This window comes from Typopeltis vanoorti, chromosome 19 (genome assembly GCF_054136105.1).
Source record: "Typopeltis vanoorti isolate ZY-2024b chromosome 19, IOZ_Tvanoo_1.0, whole genome shotgun sequence".
Classification (NCBI taxonomy): Eukaryota; Metazoa; Arthropoda; class Arachnida; order Uropygi; family Thelyphonidae; genus Typopeltis; species Typopeltis vanoorti.
In genome coordinates this window covers 6,890,734-6,916,271 of record NC_143567.1, presented here as the reverse complement: position 1 = coordinate 6,916,271, position 25,538 = coordinate 6,890,734, and the positions used below count along the sequence as shown (strand labels likewise).

The window sequence follows — 25,538 nt, the reverse complement described above, 5'->3', positions numbered from 1 at the left end:
TTAGACTATTTTTTATTTTTATACAAAATTAAGGAAACAGAAGTCTTTCATACTGAACTGTTTTAAGTTAACAGAAGTAACTACGGGATATATTTACCTCCATCGATCGTGTGTGTATTATTTGGTTGTTCTACGGAATGAAAATCATAGGAAGCATGAGGCAGACTCCTTGCGCCACTTCGCCTGACACTGATTAAGTTAACATTTTATTGAAAATGACCACCACAAAGATCCTAAAAGTTTCTTGCAAAATAAATTTCAACTTTCTTACATGAAACGTTTTATACTACTTCCCACGAAAGGTTATTTAAGTACATTACTAAAGTACATTCGTACAGTGCGTGCACTAAGGATTTTTTTTTTGTATTCTTATTAAATTTTTATTTATTATTTTTTTTACAAGGTGCGGAAATTCTTCTCTAGAGACCGAACATGGAACTTTTGCAAGCCACTTCATGCCTCCAAATAGGCGGGACGGTGGTCTCCCACCAGCGATGAAGTTCGTTTCCCACCTAAAAATACAAAATCACGCGCATCCATGCCCACGATGGGATTCGAACCTGTTGCTTGGAAAGCGGACACTCGAACCACTAGGCCAGCCAGCCAACCAGCTGCCGTTGATTTAACAATAAAGAGTGACGTAACCATCACAAGATGAACCAAATAAAAGTGCTTCACCCGTTGTTTTTTTTTAATTGTTTATTAATTTAGTCACTGAAAATGCCAAACTTATTCAAATACATTGTTTTGGTCTAAGATTTACTTGAAACAACAACAAAAAATCTTGAGAGGTACTGTCATTGTTCTCTTGATACTGTTTATGTCTTGAATTATTTTATAAAAAGATGTTTTTTTAGAATATTTCGCTCCTTATATTGCGATGAAATCGTGTCTTTTACAGCTGCCGTTTCTTGAACTCCGTCATTAATTTTGGCTTAGCTACAGTTTGTACGATGAAGTGCTCAGATGAGCTAAAGAATCCCCCCCCCCTCTAAGCAAAAACATTCCGCGTTAATAATTCTTATCCCGTTCCTGAGTCCGCTCCTCACAACATTCCTCACAACAATGAGCGAATCTTATTCATTTGGAAGTCAGTGACTTTACACGACCTTTAGAGGGCCCCTTCTCATTTATTACGATCGGATCGGAAGGTGTTATTCCAAACTAAGCAACAAACATATTTCTGCTAAAAATAAAATGCGTTTCGGTGATATTTTTTAAACGGATTACGGAGAAAACGTCTTACGATTCTAGTGACACTTTCGACAAGTTTTCTATTGAGAACGAACGTGACGATGGCCACTACCTAACTCTTTTTTTTTTCCCTCTCTCTCTGCCGGCTTTCCAATAGAGATCGGTACGGCATTAGCGAGATCTCTCTCCCTTGCTACTTCGAGAAATTGAGTCTTTTACTCCCGCTGATCAAAGCCATTATACCAGCGGCAGCATCCCTGCCATATCTGCAGCGAAACAGTGACACAGCACAATTAGGAATGGGTCCAACTCCCATGCGTCCTTAGCTGCTTAGAAGTTTCAACGACGTCTGAAATGACCTCAAACTCGGCACGAACTTGAAAAGTTGGAGGTTGAAATTGAAAAGTAGATTTTTTTTTAACTTACAGTTGGAAATGGAGTTGACAATCCGCCCTCTGGAATCAACAGATGGACGCACTGATAGAATCCTAAATGGGCAGAGATCTCTCAAGTAAATGGAGAAGCTGAACAGGTTCTTTAAAAATCTTTTTCTATAAAGTTCATTAGATGTTCATATGTACGATCATTAACAACCTATCACAACAATTTATTTTCAACGATTCTCTCTCAGGCATTATTGTGCAACTATCAATGCAATAATACTCCCGATTAATTATTCCATTAAAATTTTTTTTCAACTATGAGGAATATAGTTTATCTTTATAGAATTAGTTAAGGAGCATTTTATGCTTTTTTTTGTATTAAACAAGTACATATTGTTAATATCGTTTCCTATTTAATAGGAAACGATATTATACTTATGATATTACACTTATGACACAATTTTTGTCCGCTCTTTTTTTTGACTACCTGCCCACCGCATACTTTGAAAAATGATACGAAAATGGGATGCGTTTCAAGCCAAAGTGACGCATGCGCTTTGGTTAGCAGAAATTTCGATTTTTTTGTGCATACTTTTGCTTGCTTCCTTTTTTTTCATTCTTTCTTTCTCTCTTTCTTGTCTTTATAACCTATTCAAGATGAGGAAGTCAGTACTGCAGGGTTTGTTCTGATGGTAAAACTCTCACTGTCAAAAAAGACTTGCCAACAACTAGGAGTTCTTTTACTTCCAATAGAATTATTTTCACTTTCAGTGCATCCACTGTCATGTTTTCAATAATCACAAGCATATTACATACACTGTAAACGTAAAGATAAACTGAAGAACTAAACAGAGTCGTAGCGGAAATGTAACCATCCAAGTGAAACGAAAAGGCTTGTTTACGTAACACGAAAAACTGGCTAATTTCTGCAATTCATAAAGGAAGATGAATCACGTGGAAATTGTTATTTACATAATTTTCGATATAGTTAAAAATCAACTGTAAAACACACACACGATATACATGCAAATGATACTAGTTAGGATTAGGAACACGGCATAAAGTAATTCACCGATGGCATTCAGTTAAGAAAAATCGTGCACACTGAATGTATTGGACTTAGTGATCCCCTCAGAGCTTGCATTTGGTTGGAGCAGGGGGAGGGGATATAAATTTAACGTATAAATCCATGCAAAGGTAAGGACTCTTGCAAAAGAGTGGTGATGGTGTGTGTGTGGGGGGGAGAAACAGTAGATCACGAGAAACGAAACTTATGTTCTTTTTGAACTGGTTCCCTAGACGATAATCAGATCGTCTAGGGAACTGGCTATTACTCAAAAGGAAGATGTTGAGCGACTGAAGTAATGTTTACGCTAATTGTTTAAAGATGAACAAAACAAATCTTAAGTGGATGGATGGTCTCATTCATTCAGTTCGCAATGTGAATCCATCCGTTCTGATTAAAAGTTATTTCTCGAAACAACGCAGCTAAAAAGACATCGTTTTTTGCTCGTCTTTCCTGGAGTTTATTCCGAAGCCTGTTCTGACATACTGGAATGCTTGAGATCCATTGGAAGAAGCCAACTACCGGTCTGTCGACAGTACTTCAGTTTTGCGGCTAACCATTTCCTCTTCTTCAAAGCGGCCTCTGATGTTAAAAATTGTTCATCGATATTTTTGTATGGGATTACGCACCGCACGTGAGGTTATCTAGTCTTGTGTTTATGTAAGGAGGGGAGAAATAAGCCATAAAAACCGCTTTTAAATTGCGACGATGCATTTCGATTTTTTTAATCGGTCTTTCACGTGTTTTTTAAACACGATATTTAAATGCTGTCACGTGATGTTTCTTCTACAGAGGAATTCCACCGCTCATTAAATCTCAATGACCCTCACTGCGGTTGAGATAACCCATCTGCTCACAGAGTCACTAGCGATACCTTCAGTTCCCCTTCTAAATGAGAAACACATTATCAAGTCGCAGTTCACCCCCCCCGCCCATAAAAATAAGTTTTCGCTGAAGCTCTTTTACTAAACCCGCGATTTGACTTTTCTCGCAAGGATATGTGGAACTCAAAACTTAATAGACTGCCAAGTAAACTCCGCTAAGTGCCGCCTACACTAACACAAATATAAAACTTGACTGTTTATTAACATTTTCCACCTGATACAGCTATCGACAGGTGGGGACCATCTCGCTTTGGCATATGACGATGAAAGAACGACCCTCTGTCTTCTGGCTCGTTTGTCGAGCGACACTCGCTTGATCAGTCAGGCCTCGCGAAAAAGAAAACAGGAAGTACACAGCTGTCACTTATAGCGGCACAGATACTGTCCCTAAGGGCTGTACGATAAGACGGACGTGCTGCCACCTGGAGCAACACGTCAATAATAAATCACTCCCTCATTCCGGTAAAGTGGCATTAATCGTATGTTGGATACCGTGGAACTGAAGGATCACTAGAAGCTGCATCCAGGCAACCCTAGTGTTCTCGAAGTAACGTTCAGGCGTCTACACTCACACGTTTGCTGTTAGTAGCGATATTCTCTGTAATAGTTTTTGGGAAAGAAATAATATAATCAATGCGGGATTCCTCAGAATTATTCAAAGATTATTTTCGGTATATGGCAACTCAATACTGTAGTACTCTTCAGGGATCCCGATAGCAGTGATATTTCGCTTTCAGTTCAGTGCATAGAAAGCAGTTAGCGAGGCGTTATTTATCAATACGTACGCCAATCCAATACATTTCTACTTTTTTTACTTAAACCTAGACTAAACGTTGACTCAAAAACCTAACGTAACAGAATAAGATGATCTGGTAGATCTGTCACTAAAAAAAATTATGAACTATTAAATAAAAACGCTTCAACTTAAAATTAATGCATATATTTCCATATTTAAATAGAATATTAGCATTACACTTTGCAAATATAATTTTTTTTAAATACACCATAAAATATTTTGTATCATTTAAGTTATCTATCAGGTGATAGCTTATGTGGCTTTTGAGATGGCGATGCTGTAGCCCAGTATTTCTCAAACTTTATTCGACTACGGAACACTTCACAAATCCTGAAATTTTCACGGAACACCTTGGTTATTTTGTAATGTAAATGTATAAATTAATAATTAGTTGGTAATTTAGCTGGTTTTTATTATTAATCAATAATTAATTAAACCGTCATTAAATTAATTTGTGCTGACAAATTAATTTAAAAATGATAAATTCCAGATCTTCTCGTGGAATACCGGTTAAGAACCACTGCTGTAGCCAATGAAGTTTTAACTGAGACTCGGCTATTGCCATGACCAGAGCTTATAGCTCGATAACACCCTATCCATACATTTTGTTCTACAGATAACGGGGAATATGAAAAGCAATCTTGCTTCACCCATCTAGCCAAAAAAAAAAAAAAAAAAAAAAGAAATGCGGCTCTTAGTTGATTGTTACAGCAAATAAGCTGCACAAAGTGGGAAATACGCGTTTGATAACAGAGTCTGTTGGGACGAGTGGAGCTGAACTGCAATCAGTGTTCGTACTGATTGCAGTTCAGAAATAATTGTAATAACTGCGTATTGTAACAAAATTATAGAATACGAAGTGAATGTAATAATATCAAGAATAAATTCTGAGAAACAGAAAAATAATAAAACAAATTAGAAGCTCTAAATCAATATTCGAAAGTTCTTCATAGGAAACATTGCATTTTAGTCAAGGTTTGTAAAAAAATATTAATGTATATTTAAATAACATTCAAGAAATTTAGCAGGTATATCAAACGCATTAAAATCTAAATGAGACAAATCACTCGAGATAAAAAATCAAACTGAAAATATTTAATATCAAAATAAGTATTTTCAATCATATCCTAGAGCGAAATCCAAATTAAATATAATTTTAAATACCCCACTATTACCGACGGAAATAGTGGAGTATTTAAAATTATATTTAAATATTTTGCATCAAAAAAGCGAAGTATGAAAAAAAAAAAAAGCAGCCCCAGCAAAGAAGTAAAGGGCAAGCCGTTTACCAGAAAGTTCTTCGAAAGAACGATAAACGTAGCCCACATATAGCAACATTTTCACACGATCTATTTTTAAGGTGGAGAGAATTTTGTCATCAAGATCTTCCAAGCATGGAAAAATGGGGATGTTAGAGTGGGTGTGAATACTTCTTCATCACTCTTCCCATTACCTGAATGCTTATACGAACGCGTTGAAGTTACAACCGAAAGTGTCTTCGCTCGCGCGTGTAACAGCGTCCGCATAAAATGTAATTCATTTCCTGAGGCCTGGCACTTCGGCAACCCTCTCTTTCTAACGTAAATGCATTCCACCACCTCCACGCCCACACGAACCCGCTACAAGTTAAGTAGCTTGCCATCTCTGAGGCCAGAAAGTTTACAATATAAAGCGCGTGTAGCTGTTGACTCCTTGGTAGTGTCGAAAACTGAAAAGAATCCGCAATATATAAGAAGACGTCGAGAGAATTCCGAAATGATGCTTAATAATGTCTAGATATTCTATTTCCGGGAAGAGCGCGCGGCATTTCATCTATGCTCCTCATAACACGTCCGAATCGGAATGATAATTTCTTTGTGGAGAATATTTCGGAGCAGAAATGTTTGCCAATGAATTGGCGGCGGTGCACCATCGAGTGGAATAGAAAACTCTCATGGGTTTGTCCAATATTGGAATTAGGATAATTTGCGCCTTTAAGGCGTTAAATAGATTTTTTTAAAGTCTGCTTATGAAAATATGGTACTGTAAAAATAAGTTAATAAACACACTGAAAAATTTATTTTGAAAAGTAATAAAAATAGGTCATACGCAAAGAAGACTTAAATTTTAGTCTGAAAAAAAAATGATACTAAGAAAAGCAAACTCGTTCTATTTGTATTAAACTAGCATTTTCAAAATGTCGCATATATGTCTAATGGGGGGAATAAAAAAATAAATAAAACTTCACTTAACTGTTATTTAATTGTTAACTGCTAAAAAGGCTCCATTGTCTGTTTACGACAAAATAAACCGTGCTCATCTGTATAAGATCAAGAACTCACCTTTGCTCGAAGTCTTTATAATGACGTCTTTATTTTGCACCATAATGACGAAGATGAAATATGTCACCGTTGCAACTAGAACTACATGCTTGGGGGTGGCAAAATTCCGCCTTTGGGTGGTAAACACCTTTTTGTAGTGTTCGAAATCTTATTTTACATAGAATATTTAAATAAATTTAAATATTCTATGTAAAACTTAATATTTATTCATAGAATGTATCCGTTAAAAATGAATATGAAATAGAGGTTCGCAGTTCAACGGCGTTTACTTTTACGAATGATTAGGATACGACCTTTCCAATCAATGGAAGGTCGTTTGAGTCAAAGAATGCATATTCGTTGACTCAAAACACTCACCAGGGTTGTTATACTCTTGGCAAGATGTATGCTGCTATGTAGGAATATGACCCAAGCATCTGCCTAGTTCATTACGCCCATATATTAACATACACCCGCGCAGTAACAGACGAGACCGAAAGATGAAGCCCTTTTTTTATCTTTCTATTACTTTGCTAAACTTTTTAACTCCATTTTTCAAAACACTGGATGATTCCGACGATCATATCGCCCACTTTTCGTAAATAAAGTAGAAGATCTAAACGATACGCTGGACATCCTACAGAAGATCTTCCTTTGGGAGTTTGTGCTTAACGGTCTCCCTGATCTTCTTAGCTTTTACAATTGGTTTGGAGAAACCTCATCAATCCTGATTTCGCTTGAGAGTATGTATACTGGCTTCTCCTGTACTTCTGATGTGTGCGATGCTGTTAAATATTTACCAATCCTTTACATTTCCTTCACCCCGAAAGACAAACTTGAGAAGTTGTAGGTGCTCATGATTTAGGTCTTCTGGAAACTTTTTAGTCATAAACTTCAGGACAGGCTTTCATTTTGCGACTTGCATATGGATGCAGTTTTCTTTGCACACGTTTGCTGTTTTGCTCCTGGCATCGCACATGGCGGCCTGATGATCTAGGTGAACGTATTCGTTCTCTAACCAACAGGCTGCGGGTTCGAATCCCGCTGCAGTCATGAATGTGTCTGAATGTCTTTAAAGTTGCAGGTGAGTTTCATCTCCCCGCTTACTGGAGGCCTGAAGTGGCTTGGAAAAATTCTGTTTTTGGTCAACAGAGTAGGAAGAAGTGGTTATCTCTAATTTGTTAAAGGTTTGTTACCTTCTGTAGGTGCGATCCGTATAAAATATAAGAGAATGGGGGTGAAGATGAGATGTGCGTCCGTGTTTGGAGCAGACGTTTGTTACACCAATGCAGTGATAAACCCACAGTAATGTATTAGAGCGAACCAAATTGCAGTTCAAAACACGTAATCAAGAAGCCTCGGACTGATTGCGATTTTGTCTCGGGCGACGCGCGGTCATTCACTTAATTATGATAATCTTGGTCGTATGTTTCTTTCTACGCGATGGGTGGAATTTCGATTAGCGTCATGACATCATGATTGATAAAATCGAAAAATGTAAAGAAACAAAACATGATTTCAAATCGCTCGTTACTCATTGCCGACTGCTAAATGTAACAATCGAGACTTGTGAACAAGAATCTCGCTAAAGAACAAGATTAAGGTCGCTGTCCTTTGAGGAAGGGAAGAGCATCAGGCATCTGGCTCAAATCCAAGGTTTCCGAGGCTACAAAGTTGGCCTAAATTAGGTCACACGTTTTGCACACCAACCTGTGGATAGAAAAAGAACTCCGAGGCGCATTGCGAAAATACAAAACAATGCATGAGTGCGTAGACTTAAAAAAAAAAAAAAAAATATTCTCTTAAAATTACTCTGTGAAGCTGAAAATTTCAAGGACTTGAATTTTATGTTCGACAATCATTGAATTTAAATTTATTATTGTGGGATGCAGTACTGTCCACATACGCAGCCTTCTCTTGTCATTGTTAGCAAGGTTAGGATAGAGTCGTCCGAGTTCTCGAGGTCCTCACTACGAGACAACGGCTTCCAGTGATATTAGCGGCTTATCTATTTGAATTTGGGTTGGCAATTCATAACAGAGAATCGCAGACTCAAATTCTTTCTTTCAATCCAACAAACAGGAGAATCCGTCTTTCAAAACGCGAATTTTGTCCTTGTGTGTGTGTGTGTGTGTGTGTGTGTGTGTTTCATCAAGGATTTCAACTGAGAAAGGTAGAAAAAGTCTGAATATTGAACTTTTTTAACGTTCGGTATTTCTTCATCAGCGTAAGCGCTGAATATCCGTATAAATCGTAATTAAAAATGAAATTAACTCTTTTTTAAATTACGGACCATAAAAGACTAATATATGAACTTTTGGGCCGAGCTCGTGTCTTTCAAGTAGTGCGATATCAATTTTGTGAAGTATTTTTTTTTAAAGTTTCGAAATATTAGTTTAATGATGTAACATTCAGTTGCTAGATCGCCGACACCCAGCGGATGCAAGTAGATTCTTCAATAAACTGCTTTGTTGAAAAAATTTCACTGTTTTGGAATAAAAAAAAACGAGGGGGGAAGCACGCTGAGACACTTAAATATCATTGTTTAACCAATGTCTTGGGAAGAAGGATCAGAACCAGCAATTAACGACAACAGAGATCGAGGTAGTACAGGAACAGAAAAAAAAGAAAAAAAAAAGCAGAAGTCAACTGCAGTGATCGTAAAACCTGCACAGAAGAAATATCACAGACTGCTCACCCTTAATGTGTTCGTACGGGATATAAACCTCACCGGATTTATTAACAACATGTCGATCGGATGGTCCCGAAGGTATTGGATTTTTCCAATCATCGCACAGCTAGCAACGTCATCTCTAGTTCTGCAACTTGTGCGTGTGTGGGTAATGCAGCTACTGGCTTTTATGTTCGAGTGGGTTCTCCTCGTGCTGGTGATGGGCTTCTGCATCCACCAGTGGATCGCATTTATCCTCTCCTCGAGTGACAAAAAGTACCACTCGTTTGTCTTTTCTTTCCTGATTACTCGCTAACTGAGCCATAAAAGCATAAAAACACATCGATATCAAAAGTGCACCGGACGGACAAACTTATCCTCCTCCCCTGGTCTTCCTTCTAAGAAAACTGTTCGCATTCCGAATTTGTAACTCAGCAGTTTTTTTTCATCCGCCTTCATTTATTTTATCTTCAACTCTTGAGGACTTTATCTTCTATTTGTGAAGACATTTTGGGTTGGTAAAAGAATTCTTTCCAGTTTCTGTGGCAAAATAATCTCTCCGTCTCCCACACCCACCGCAGTAATTTATCGATCTATTCGACCGGTCAATCGCTGCCTGTTCGATCGAAAGAAATGGTCGAACACAAAGAAAAACGCACATGCGGATGAGCCGCCTAGACTGCGAGCAGTCGGAGAGTTAGTTAGGGAGAAGGCGGCACTTTGATCACGTGATCTACCTGCTCGGTTTTTTTAAAGCGTTTTTGAACATTTTTGTGGTTCCCGAAAAAAAAAAAAAAAAAAAAAAAAAAAAGTACTGCAAGCTAGAACACATAGCAACTCAAAAAGAAAGTTGGAGTTAATTTGCTATAATTGAAACTAAAATAATTGAGAAAATGAAGGAGAAAGCGACTGTGTGGTTGCTAAATTTAATAGTCCTTATAAGGACTGGCTTAAAGGGGCGAAGCAAGAATGCTTTTCATCTTCCCCGTTATCTGTAGAGGACAATGTAGGGATAAGGTGTTATTGAGCTATTAAAGCTCTGATCATGGCAGGAGGGTAACAGCAATAGCGGAGCCTCAGTTAGAACTTCATTGGCTACAGCATTGCCATCCATTACCCTCCAAGGGTTAATTCGATCCCAGCTAAATTTAATAGATGTTTTAAGAATATACTTATAAATTATTATAATTTACAAAAAAAGGTATACTAATGTAAATATAAATTATGATTTCAGGCTAACAAAAATATAAGTTATTTTAAAATATACAATTATAATTTATAAATTATTTAATATAACAGACATATATTCAATAAAACACATTGATTTTTTTAGTAAAAAAGCATTAGGAAATTCCCCACAGTGGAAAAAAAAAAAAAAAACTGGTGAAATATTAAAAAAAAATTCTGTAATCGAAATATTTATTTCTGACCTGTATTCATATTAAAGGAGCTCGCAAAAAACAAATAACATTAAAATAATGCTTAAATCGCGTCATTTAGGTAGAACGCCTAATCCTCAAAGGTTGCATGCCAGCTCATGAGCGGTCCCGTACATTCGCCGAATGCCCTAACAGAGAATAAGACTCGAAAATACGCAAGAACAATGAACCTTGAGCGAGACTTACAATAGACGATCGCGCACTGGAGCAATCATCCTATTCATTTTCTCACACACCTTCCCAACACTAGGTATTTCTCCTGCCGTACATCCGAAGACTATTGCTGGCGTTCTAGCACGAATTGCGGAGTAGATGAAAGAAAGATCCTTGCCTTAAGTATGTCAACATTCTTGGCTCTCGGACTGGTAGCCCACTTTCATGAAAAGACGCCTTGTTCGAGAAAATTGACTGTGGGTGCAAAGTTGGCATCTCCTAGTAGAGCTATGTTTGAACATCACTCCACTGTTCCTGTTCTTCCGTCTCTCCCCGCCCCTGTACACTGCCTTATCTTCTTCTTCCGTTATGTTTCAGGCGAGCTGGACAGACCTTCGCTGTCTTTAGTAGGATCGTCGGGAGTCTGACTGAACCGCGCGGGTTTCGAGTGCATTCTTCCCTACGGGCTACTTTATTTGTCATTACACAGACACTTCGGTCGAATTTGTGAGTTGTTGCTTAAATAAATTCGCGTTCGGTGTCTGCCGGTACTTCGCCGTCGGTTTCGGTGTTCTCGCACTCTACGGCAAAATGCATTCTTTTGCTTTCTTTCGCAGATGCTGTCAGTTGAAACGTCTGCGTGCATGTGCGCGAGCACATGTTAGAACGTCGTATCATAAGAAGAAATTTCTTCTCTCCCCCCCCATGTATTTAGGAGTTCTTTCACGGTGATTCATACTTGAGGTGTGTCTGTTTGCACGCGAAGTTTTGCTTCTGATTTTTCCTTTGCGTTTTACTGCCAACAGTTATTCTTGCCTTTTCACCGACACGCCGCGCTGAATACTCCAGATGTGGGTGAGAGGGACAACACTCCCTTTCACCCACGTGCATGTGCGCGCTTTAACATTTTTCAAATATTTAAACTATAATATCAACATCAAAGGAAAAGACAAGACACTAAACGACGGCAGAATATCTATATGGGTTGTCATCCGAACGATGGACTTGCATCTGCCCAATTAGGCAACAGCCTTCCTCCCTTTTCAATCTTATGTCCTCTCAAGATCAATCTTAGGACACCTTTCAATCTTATGTCCACTCTGTGGATCAGTGTGGACGCATAGCTTATGATCCCAAGTGAAAAGAGATCAATGCGAATTTTTATTGATCCCATGCACGAGAAGCAGATGGCCTTATAAGCACATCAGTGCCATCTGTGTGTGCGTGTGTGTGAGGGGGGGGGGGTGCAGATGAGGGCCGCGGTAGAAGTTTATTGATTTTTTTTTAAAAGAGTTCAAGTCTAAACTTCGGTACCATCCAAAACAGGCGTCTTTATTGTTAATAATCCATGACCACGATGGTTAGTTTTCAATCTAATTTAGGTTCTTTAACAGTTTTATTCTGATTGATTAATCGTGCTTTTTTTAATTATTCTTTGTTACAGCGCCGATAATACATTGAGGTTATGATGATACAAAAGCAGGAATGAGGAATAATGCGCCGATTAATGTACAATAATTGCATACAAATGTGGTACATAACTACAACATCCAACTCACTTCGATTAGTTGCATCCATAAAGTATTGATGTGTCATATTCAAATATAGTGAATCTAAAAATATCATTAAAGAGTCATCGACTGTAATAAAATCAGCATATGCAATAAACTGTAAATTATTATTTTTAGAACTCTTAGATAGAATTCGATTGGTTATTTGGTTTACAGCCAAAGCTGCTAAGGCTATGAGGTGAGCGTACTGTGTTTGTGTGTATTTTTGTCTGTTCTACAGAACGGAAAACCCACCACCTCCACATAAGACTGACCTTTAACGTGAAAAGACGGGATTCGAATCCAGGTATTTCCAGCCAAAGAGGTATGGTTGTTCTTTCGACCTGCAGTTGCACACGAACTCAACAGACTTATTCTCTTTCGGCTTGTCCATGTCCAGGGCTGACTGAAGACTGTCTTATACATGAACAATATATCGGCGCCTGCTTAAATTATTTTGTAATTCAATCACTTTGGAAATAACGTAGTCACAAATTAAACATTAATTATATTCGTTCTACTCCTACTACACACAGTTGTACAATAGTGCACTTAATGCAAACCAAACAATTTGGTTGCTTCATCGCAGAGAAATAGCAACCACGGAATTCTCCTAAGATGGAGAATTTCTTGATCGCAGAATCATTCGGTAAGGAAGAACTCCATTGACGGGAATTTTGATGCAAGGACGATATTTTAAACTATTAGCATGTCAGTGGGAGTTGGTCCAAAAATATCTGCCATATACCGATCTCAACGCGATTTCCTAAAAGCTCTTTAAAGGAAAAAAAAAAAACCTCAATAAAATCAAAGATGACCTCAGAATTCGTGGAAGTTTTTTCTACACTGAGGATCGTCCCAAAGATAAATTTTTAACAAGACCACGTCTAAAAAAGTGACTATCAGTTCCCTTTCGAATTTTTTTAATCCGCGCCAACGTCTCCAAGTGTCACAGGCACTGGAAGTATTTTTTTCGGTCATGCGCAGGAAGAAGTAGGTGATTAATTAGGTGGTTAATGACCAAGAGAATGATAATTAATTTGTAAAATGCGCTACTTCCGTGCCAGATAGATTCACCTTCGCCCTTTCTTCTATTTCCTGTTCACAATCAACATTTTTTTTTATTAGAGCTTACTTGGTTCTCGTTTCGGATGGTTGCTTTGGCTTGTCTTTACTGATTAATCGTTTCAAAAGAAAGAACGACGATGGCCTCCTTCCTTTTTAAGAAGAATTCCAAATAAGTTTGCTTGATCATCTACTTTATTCTTCGCTTAGTTTCGTATTCTTTTCCTGGTTAAAGAAGCAAGCACAGAATTCATATTTGATCTAAGAGAAGTTTCTTCAAGACTTCAAATATTAAAATCGTCGTACAATCTCTAGGGTTTGAAACTTCGTGAGTTTTTAAACTTATTCGGTAAACATCTTAATGGATATTTTCCAGTTCTTATCATCATTAGTTCTTTCTTTTTCTCCCCGAAAGGCGAGTATTTAGTGAATCGATCTTCCCACAAATGGAAAACATTTAATTTTCATGTAATAAAAACTTTCCTGTTGGGGAATTTAAAGCCGCTAACAGATTTTCCCATCCCACTGTTCGAATAAAAACAGAGACATCAATGATCCCTGGGAAGCTGTAGGTTTCTTCTTTGCGTTACATCTTACTCTTGCTATTATAGGTGATCTTCACATCAGGTGCAGATCTCAACCATCACCAAGAAATACTGATTTTTAGAAGCGACACGGCTGAAGCAGCCTTCACGTATTCCGTCTGTGTCGTAGGAAGCTGCACTTGAAAAAGCAATTCGCATCAGAAATGGTCGAGATACATTGCAGCAGCCATTTATGGAGTTCGTGTCACATCCAGAACGAGCTGTCTTTGAATTATATTTTACGATGTTTGCCCAAATGGTAATCATCTTGTGATAATAATTATCATCAGTGAAGACTTCCTCTTCTTGTAGCTAAATTACTTTCTTCGGTGAGTGACGCTAAGTTTTGATCGAGTTCTGTTTAATTTTATTGGTAATTAGACAAAGCACTTCGCTAACCAAAACACATGCCAGCGAACGATGAAAACCTTGACAGGATCGAAAGTAAATCACTGCGACCGTGATTTTCGCCATTGCTTTTTCGTGCGGTAAATTAATTGCGTCAGCTGCTGCGGGCAGTAACTGAAATCGTAATTTATTTTCGCAGATGCCATTCAATTGTTTTCGTGTCAAAAGTTCACGTTACGAATTTCACGAAGTGGCTGGAAAAATCTCTAGATGGAGAATTTATTTTTCTTTTAGTTACTCGGTAGTTTAACTTCTTTAACGTGATATGAAACTAGATTCCCAGTCAGATGGAGATATCCTTCTACTCGCTCAGCTGCGACCAACATGTGGATTAATGGTGGAAGCATGCACGTGCTTTATGACTCATTCTTGTGTTCATATTTTAAATGTTGTAGCCGGTGCATCTGCTTTCTTTCCAAATGAAGCGCATGTTTCAATACGAAATCTATAAGAGTATTTAATAAATTCTAGTTTCCTTTACATCTTAATTATTCATTTCTAGGATGATAGAACAAATAATACCTTTTCCAACATTTCAGATTACAAATTCCCTACATTACATATTTGGGTAATTACATGTTTCGAATTTTTCTCTGTGAATATACTTGTAAATAGTATTTCACAAAATAAAATATGCATTTGTAAACTTAAATGAACAAAGATGTGTACTTTTGTTGTGTTCTTCCACAGTGAATTTTTTACTAAGTTATTCTGATTAAAATTTGATATTTAAACCCACAACTTTATACCTTAATGCAATTCTGTTTAATTATTGTAATAAAAAAATAATAAAAAAAACACTGTGAAATTAATGCCAAAAACGTAGGAAAAAAGTGGAAAACTGATATCCTGCAATTAATTATTTTAGAAAATTGTCTAATGCTACCTTTTGACATTGTTTGAGTTATCTGTAGACATTCCGTTCCCATACTCGAAAACCCGAACTGCTGGCAGCAAAAGAATTTTCTAATAATAAATCGCTAACGGGGAGTTCCAAAACCTTGTCTCATTTCCGTTATTGAAAGTTAAGGAACCTACCAAATAACGTAATTGTGGGTTTTTTAATGGATAAAGTACAAAATGAATTAAATGGTGACAATTTTGTTACTATATATTGGATGTGTCCATTAGATTAGAATAGAAAAACCAAAGGAATTTTAATCCATCATGTTACTAAAACTCTTAAAAAGTTTGGTGTAGTAAATAAAAAGGTGTCGTACTGTGCAGATAACACAAATTTTGAGGAAAGCAAAGACAGGATAAATATATCTGTAGATTTCTCCAACAGACTAGTATATTTATTCATCAGTTTGGAATAAAAGTACGACGCTTAGAATTTGGTGATTTTACAAAGAGTCATCAGATAATTTAACCCGAAAATGTGACTTACTCTTAAAAAGTTTGGTATAGAAAAAGGTTTGTACTCTGCAGATAACACAAATACAAATTTTATCCCACACAAAGAAAGATAAAATCACATCAACATCATATCCACCAGCATGCGAAAACATGTCCGTGAGTCATCTGCGTGAAAGTTTCATTTTTGAAGGAACGGTCAGGGTAGGGCATGGTAAGTGTAAACAGTACTATAAGAAAAAACCACAGAGTCGAGTGACTTTGGACTTAAGGTAATCGTTCATCCACTGCAACTGCTGTATTGTGTTGTGGTGTTTTGTGTTTGGTAATGTAAAAATAATGGGTGAGCCACAAAATTCTTTGAAAGTTTCTTTGTGAAAAGTTCTAATTGTTTAGAATTTTGTTACAGAAAGTTAACATAAAATATTAGATCAGAGATAATCATCATTGAAATAACAATAATAAATAACTATTTGTTTGTGGTGCCAAATGAAGTAACGTAAGAAGAATGAAGGAAAAAGAAAACGAAAAATCTACAGTGGGTGAAAAATACAAAGTTCCAGTTATCATTGGTATTATTGATGTTCAATTTCTTTTGAATAAGATTTCACCTTTATTTCCTAAAGAAATTTGTATTTATGATGGAATTATTGTAAGATATTCATTCACAAAATCACCATGTAGTTGAAAAGAATTACCTGAAAGAGTTATAAAACAGAATTCTTAGTTAATAAAATATAACCATCAGCTGAAGTGGGAAACTGGTTCACTACCTCTGGGCAAACTAAGAGATTGGATCATAGAATCAACATGCAAATATCAAATATTGCTCACCAAAGTAAGAGAAAAATCAAAAACAAGCGAGGTTAATAGGGAGACCTGTTCTTGATTTAAATGAAATTGGATGCCCAAAACGTAAAACATACCATGTATTTCTTATTCATGTTATTGGAAACATAACCAAAGATTTTGTGCTTATATCAATGCTCAAAAATACATGTATTGGTTTAAAAAAAATCCCATGATCACAAATGATAACCTTATGCAGATGAATGTCACATTGTTGAAAAACACGTGATGGCACTTCCACATGGGAAATCATCCCCCTTGAACAACAGCGCAAATTTAACAATAAGAAGATTAAGGAACAAAAAATAGAATGTATTTTTCGCTTTATTTATTTTCTGTATGTTAGAATCAGTAAATACAACTTGTAAATAATATTTTAGTCAAATAAAAATGTGTAAACTTAAATGAACAACTTATGGTGTCGTTGATGTGTTATGCAAATTTAAGTAAGAACACACACACACACACATATATATATATATATATATATATATATATATATATATAAGACAAAGTGAATTCACACACTGTATATTTACTTATTTATTTTGCTCAGTTATTCTGGTTAGAATATGTAGTTAAATGAATTTTAAAAGTAAAATACAGAAAAACAACCAATCAGTTTGAAAAAAAAAAATATATATATATATATATATAGAACCATATCAAAAGTCCGCATCGACAGATGCAAATTTTCGGGTCGCTTGAGGGCGGATATGAGTCATGAGAAGACACGTTGAGTTTTACGCTCACCACCGTGGGGAAAAAAACATAGCCATGAGGCAGAGTGCGAATGATAAAAACGAACGAACGGACAGAAACCTAAAGTAACAAGAGTCAATAAAGTTTTAAATGTTTGGAACTTTGTAACATAGAAATTAACAAATTATACTACAGAGCTAATATTCATTGGAAATAATAAGAAATAACTATTGATTTGTGGTGGCAAAAGAATTTTCTAATAAGAAATCGCTAACGGAGAGTTCCAAACCTAAACACAGGAAGTCACACATAGCCAAGACAAAATTGCGTTTCCAATTCAAACCTATGATGCTTTGGAAGCTGAATAGAATTGCAATAAAGATAACATTTTAAAGTGAAATAATAATAATAATTATTTATTTGTGCTGGAAAAAATACCTAATATGATAAATGAGTTAAAATATATATAAATATCACTACTGTGAAATTAATGCAGGGCTGAGAGGAGAACAGTCAATCGTATCTAACGGAAATGAGTCAAACACGGAACTTCATTCTTTGTATTTTTGCAAAGTTGATGGTAAACTGCTGCCTCTCCTGTAAAATCATAGTTAAACTTGTTGTGAAAAGCATATTTTGAATTTTTAAAAGTAAAATAGAGAAAATACAACCAATCAGATTGGAAAAAAAAAAAAATTACGAGTGCAAATGCCTTAGTACAAACTGTCGCACTACATTGTGAAAATTAACAGAATACGCAAGCGGTGAAATCATCCCATTTTTTCTTCCCATGAGTCGTTAAGTAGAGAACCTGCAGAAGCGTGTGAAAAATCATTGCAATGAGCGATGGAAATAAACGAACGGACAGAAACCTATAAGGAAAAAAGAGTCAACTGCATTTTCAGACCCTGTGTTTGTGTGTCTTGTACTGTGAATATATGGTTAAATATATGTCATCTATTTCATTGAGAAGAGTCGTTCTGGAGAGAAAGTAAGTTAATCTAAATTATCATTAGAATTTTTCTAGACTACATACAAAAGTTCTTGTAAACCATTTAAATCTCTGTTTATTTTTTTTTTAAAAATGCCGTTTGGTTTTTCATTCAAAAAAGAACTCATTTTTATCTCTAAAGGCGGACCCCATCTCTTGACTCTAAACTAAAAATTCCAATAGCCAAAAACTTTTGTAATAAAGATAACAATAATGAGAAAAAATAACGAACCTTTAAGATATTAAACTTTTAGACAAATAAAAATATTCGGATGAGTTATGTGAGAAAAAAAAGTGTGTTTGAGGGGACAGCAATGATAGCCTACAGTTAATTACTCAGAAAATGTCTAAATGCTGACGCCATCTCTTGACTCTAAACTAAGAATTCCCATATTCATCTATTGACAAGAAAAACGTGTGTGTGTGTGTGTGTGTGTGTGTGTGTGTGTTTGAGGGGGGACACCAATGATAGTCTGTAATTAATTATTCAGAAAATGTCTAAATGCTGCCGCCATCTCCTGACTCTAAACTAAAAATTCCCATACTCAATAACCGAAATGAAATACCACAAACCTATATTGAAAACTTCGTACTGCCAACTATAGACAAAACGTGACGTCAATGACAGATGGGGCTCCAGAGAAATTCCAAACATTCCATACTCTATATTATCTCTAACCATCAATTACAATTCCATACACAAACCATTCACTTATCTGCATCTCACAACAAAACACAACCATGACACTGACGTCGCTTCCCTCATTTACCCTACCCCTATTTGGTTTATAGTGTCCCACCAATCACGGCACGAATCCTTATCCACTACTATAACTTCCTTTTCCATTGAAATCAATGACATCACTTATTTATAACTAACAAATTACGTCACTTATCTACATCTGATAACAACACACACCCATGACACTGACGTTGCTTCCCCAATTCACCCTAGCCCTATTTAAAGTGTCCCACCAATCACGACACGATTCCTTATCTCTAACCTCACCCACAATTCCATATGCGAACCAAAACACACGACATGACGTCCATGACACGTTCCCCCCCAAGGGAAATTCCAATCTCATGACGTCACACAGCGAATCACACACAATGACGTCATTGATCTTATCAGCCAATCACTTCACGAATCCTTATCTTAACTTGATCTGGTTTAAAGTGATCCCCATACTACTTGCTTATGGAAGTTATCTGTTCATTCCTCTCAGAACTCTCATACCTGTGGTCTCCAGTTTTTGATCGAGTGTGTTATTTCTAACCCAGCTGTCAGATCCAAAGTTAGAATTGGTTTGAACATTGTCTTTTATACTGCTAGTTCAGTGTTTGGCTAATTTCTCTCTTATTCCACATAAATTTATTCAGTTAACTTCTGGTCATACCCACTTTGCTAATTCTGTTGTCTATTTCCAGATTTAATTTGCCAAGTTCACAAAAAAATTGTTCATAAAAAAACAGCATTTAGGATGCTGTTGATTTCAATGTTTCTGCCTATTTTCATTTTCTTTGTCGTATTTTCAAAATGCAGTCAATCAAATAAAACAGTGAATTGCACTTCAAACCGCCACCTGTTATTTGGATGAATATTGAGCGAGTTCTGTTCGTTGTTACAAATACGAAATAGTTTGAAATTGCTGTATTAATAAAATTGTGCTTAAAATCCCAAAATAAGCAATTTAAATATTTAATGCCATGAAAAGAATAACAAATATGGAAGAATAATTTTATTTGCACTGTTCATTCTTTTATATTTCAGATTCCGAAATGGCTGCTTGTTCTTATCTCGATGATATTAAATGTTACGGACCCAGGCGACGGATGACCACGCCTGTCAGAACTGACGTAGAAGCAATAGCCGAAGAAGTGACCAAAAGAAAAGGTAAATCATCACAAGTCGATAATCATTTCATCATCTTATAATAGATGTCACGTGGGAATCATAAAAGAAAAAAGCTGCATGGCTCCCAGTGTGAAATATTGATAGTTTCTGTGAGCAAGATAAAAAGAAAGAAAAAATCGATTTCCTCCGTCTGAGAATTGTTAGCTCAGCCTCACTTGTAGAGAAAGTGCTGTGCTATGCAGCTGCATGAACGTTAACTTCGAAGAGTGTGTTTAATCTTTCATTGGTGCTTTTAGTGAGTCCAATGGAACTGTCAATTACGTTTAAATATACCGCCTCTTCGGAGTCTCCGTAATAGTGTATTTAAAATTTTTATTTATTTTTTCCGATCGCAAAACGAAGCGGATGATTACAATTACATCGACCAGTACTTACTCTCGTGAACTGCACGCATTCTAATTTATATTTTAAAAGAAAACAAACGCACCGGTAACTGATCTCATTTCCGGTGAACTAGGAGGCATAAAAAAAAAAAGATTTATGAACACTTTCACTGTATGACACGTCGCTATTAAAACTAGGTTGAAAAACTTCCCCCGATTCTCTCGTTTCTTTTCTAAGGACTTGTTCGTCGGTGGCCAACTTTGGATGATTCACGGTTGCACAAATGTGCACCATTTACGCTTTTTTTTAAAGGTCGTCGTGTGTTTGACAGCTCACTATATCATCCAGTTATAGCGACCAGTGTCAGATACACCCCTTTTTGGGCGCGCGCGCACCTCGAAATGGGCACCCGGAAACCAACTCGACATCACAAGCGGAAATTATAATTATTGCTTGCCTTGTAAGACCATTTCATAACAAAACAGCCTCAGCATAAAATGGTATCACAACGCACAACATCACAACATTGTTTGGTAGAACTTGGTGCACGTTTGTATTGTGTCATGATTATGAACAAGGGAAGAATCATGACACAGTACAAACGTGCACCAAGAACTGCTTATGGCAGAAAAGGTAGTAATTAGCGGTGCACTAAACGCAATACGATGACAAGGATTCTGCACAAGTAATAAATTAAAGAGGGAGAAAACAATAATAAGTAAAAGGTGCTTTTTATATATTTAGATTACAACAAATTGAACAAATCATAAAAAAGTGTTTCATGTAAAGAAATATTTTATATAAAATATCAGGAAAAATTACATATTAAATGTATTTTTTAATTCATTAAATAATTTCTAAACAAATATTATATAACTTATTAGAAAAGAACACCTTTTATTTATTAATATAGCTTTCATAGTCCTATTGTGAACATGACATGACTGCTGAGAATTGAATGTGTTTATTTATTTGTTCAACACCTTCTGTTATGAAATGAAACATTACATCTGCCAAATAAATACGAATACGTGCTTTCTGGAAAATTTGGCACTTTCGAGGGGGAGGCGAAGGGAAGCAGGACTGGCACTTGGCTCATTGAAATCGTTGAAAAATTTTCCCTTTCTAGTTAGCGCAATAAAATCATCACCGACTCTAGTTTTTATGCAACTAAATATTCACATAAACACTGTCTGTCATGGTCGCAATTGGGGTTATGAAATATGACATGTCTTCCACTGTTGCCATCTACGCGCCACACGCAGCGCAGTTTCCAGTAGTCTACTCTGGAACTGCACTAAAGGAAAGAACATAATTCGGATTTTTTTCTGCTGCCTTACAGTCCTTAACGCTCGCGGCTACTTGGTTCCTTTATGAAAGATACCCTCACAACAAGAACCCATTTTCAGCACCTTAAAATGCTTTGCTGTCAACTTTGTCTTAAAGTGGCTAAGAAAGATAAACGATTCATAATTGAATATCGCGGGCAAGCGTTCAGATCATTCTAAATTACTGACTTTATCTACTCGGCTCTTCCTATAATGCACAAATGAAGGAAGGAGATAGAAAAATCCTTTTCTCTCTACCTAACTTTGAGATGGCTCGTGGGGTTGATGACCTAAGTGTCCATTTGGACTACTTACCAAATCTTTAGCGGGGGAAAAAAAATCTGCTTTCTCTTCCTTATAACTGCTGTACTTTAGCCCATCGTGCAGGGGCCCGATTTATTCCTGCTTGCCTCCCATTCTCAGTCATCTCACTTCTATCAAATCCCCTGGAGACATCTCTAGGACACATTACGTAGCACGTACCGATAACATCTCTCTCTCTTGGCACAATTACCGATGTCTTTGCTTCCTTTCGTAACGACCGACAAACGCGCCTAATGACATCACGTGGGCCAACTCGGTGCCTTATTACTTCTCACAGCTGTAGAATTATGTCAGCCAACCACGTGCTTATTAGATCAGTATCTAATGTTTATAAGTCATTAGTTAATGAATTTTTTTATAGCTGAGAATTCGTGGGGTTCCTTAGAAGTTTACAGTGCGGGTCTTGAGGTCTGTTTAAAAGTCGTATCCATCAGTGTCAAGGGGAGGTTAAAATTAATGCCATCCTGAACTTCACCTTGACATACAAGGCCTTGCAGTTAATGCTGTTCATTTAGCTATTCTGCATTCCCAGTGTTTGGATTTCGCATTGAGTTTATTATAGTTGACTACGGTATAGTTTTATGCATTCCGAAACTCAGATTAATGATAAAAAAAAGATTTTTTTTATTTAGAAAGGAAAAAAAATTAAAAGGCATGATTACGTTAGCCTCAAGTTCTGTATTCACTTCTATTAAGTAATATCAAAATGCATTCAGCGCTGTTACTTATCGTAGTGTAGCTCTTGTCCACGTTCCAACGAAACCAGAAAAAATAATGTTAATAAACCACACCAAAACACAGTATGACGATAAAAAAAAATTCAGAATTAATTAAAATATCAGACGGCATCTTGGATAAAATGTATCGTAACTAGCATAATATAAGCAGTTGTTTTACCATAATATAAATAACACCTCGTTTATTAGAGAAACCAGCAAAACGCCTTTTGCAGTTAAAAAGCATTTTATTGTAATAGCGGCTTTCTAATATGCTCCGTTCATTTACATTCTACAGTATATACAACAATAGTGTATACTTATTGTTCTTTCCAACTCAATACATTATTGAACTCTTATCGAAATGTTGTTGGATTGTATTAATCTCTACAAAAACCAAATATACAAAATGACTTTTTTCCCAGCGACTCTGAAAAATATCACTACTTCCAAAAGCAACAAATAATGATTTCCTTCCACAAAAAAATCATAGTATATTTATTGATTCTTTTCTTATATCCTTATAAGGACTAGCTTAAAGGGGCGAAGCAAGAATGCTTTTCATCTTCCTTATTGATAAAAAAATAATGAATGATATTAAATTATATAGAGTCAAGAATTAATCTTTCATTTATAAGGTTTATAAATTTTACATAATATTTTTTTTAAAAATATTCTATTGATAAAAGTCAGAGAAACATAGAATTTACTTATTTCATTATGTAAGTGGATTTTAAATGTACATTGTCCTTGAATCATTTGCAGTCAGAAACTCATAACACAATCTGCAAATAAGAAAAAATTAATTAAAATCAATTAAAGATCCGTTGTTAATTACCTCACTCTTCTAGTAACTAACGGACTCGAGTGAATTTGATCTTCAGATTTTTTACCTTAAAATGTCTTTGATAAAAGTAATTGATGCAGTGCTATAAATACTTCTGAGCTGTTTCAGCATATTACATTATTTTCGCTCTCTTTCCAGAGAAGTCAAAAACCCTGGACTGTCCCAAGACGGTGCAATGGACTATGATGAAGGAGGAGAAAGAAGAGGCTAAGAAATCCCACAAGACTCCTTGGGGGAGGGTGAAAACGATGATCCAAACTCGCAAAGACGGAAGGAATCAAAAGGCCGAAAGTTGCGGCAGCAGCTCTTTAAGAACCCCCAAAGACAAAAAAGACGATCAAGGCTTTGAAACGACAGACGATCACCATCAAGCTGAGTGTCATCGCCAGAGACGCTATTGCAGGACCCAAAGGGACGGGTCCGAGCAAAGGAAAAATTATCACTGTCTGGAGTGTCCGCTGCACGCATGCCAAGTGGCGGAAGCGCATCTCGAAGAAATGGCAAAGAAGAACAGCCCTCGCACCTCAATTAGCCGCGAAGAGAGAACTAACGAACCCCCTCCTGCGAGCGATAAAAAAAGGCGTCAGAAACCGAGACCTCTGTCCCTTATATCTCCCGGTGCGGATGATACGGACGTTTGCACGCCTTCTCGATCCGTAGCGAGCGTCGACACCGAGAAAGAACACCCTAAAACTCCCTCGTCGTCTCCTCCATTTCAGAGGAAGTCCCGGTGGACTCGAATGAAGCACGCGCTGACGGGCAAAAAGGAAGACGGCAGTAGACTTTCTCAATCGGTGCCATCGAGTCCTTCCGGGAACGAGGCTACCACGTTCGACTTTGAAAGTTTTAATATTGAAGGTAAGAAAGTCACTTAATTTAACTTTTCAGTTTGTAAGCTTGGCTTTTAATGCTTTTCATAGAACGGGAGCGAGAGAAAGGTTTTCCTCTTTTAGCTTCGTATCAACTGCGTGAAAGCTGCCTGAGAAGATGGGCTTAAAGACGTTACGTAAATCTCACGACACCTCAGTGATCTATTATTACTGGTTCCTTTGCGCTGCCACGTAGATTCGCTCTCCGAAATGGTAGCTGGGAATGCAACACGGAAAAAGAAAAGGAAGAATTAGACCTTCTCGGGAGATATCTTGTGTAAACTGGATGACCCATTCATCTACGGCATTCGCTCATCACTATCGTAAGAAGAACATCATCTCTCTGAAACTACTGTTAGGAAAAGGTAAAATGCAAAGGTCCAGATGACCAAACAGTCCATTAAGTTCAACTGGACGATGTGTAGGGCAAGTCCTCAGAAAGGATCTATCGGTGACGGAACTACCAGACCCTCAAACAAGTTTTCGTATGTCCAAGTGCTTTCATTAGTACTTTCAAACAATTACAGTATCACTGTGGATAAACCACACACACACAAACTATTTCACAAACATTCGCAGCTTCAACACATGCGAAAACGATGTGCGTCATTGCTTACGACCCGAAACCTGCCCTGCTATTTTTCTAACCATTCTACCCCCAACCCTCGGGAACCTGTGGCGCATTTTATATCATCCAGGGGCTAAAGAACCTCCTCCTGGTGGTTCCGACAACCATTATCCACCTCAACTATCTGGAATGCGTACTGCATGACCCCTTTCATACGATGGGGGGGGGGATACTCCTAGGAAATCTCAATATC

At 36.9% G+C, this 25,538-nt stretch overlaps 1 protein-coding gene across 1 annotated transcript in view; it reads left to right on the top strand.

Annotated features, from left to right (window-relative positions):
• Positions 1–25,538, top strand: part of LOC150095835 (uncharacterized) — an 83,029-nt gene that overhangs the window by 4,302 nt on the left and 53,189 nt on the right. The window contains exons 3-4 of the mRNA XM_090408856.1: positions 20,166–20,288; positions 23,987–24,706. Coding sequence (XP_090264982.1) covers positions 20,166–20,288; positions 23,987–24,706 — 843 coding nt within the window. The remainder of the gene's footprint in view (positions 1–20,165; positions 20,289–23,986; positions 24,707–25,538) is intronic.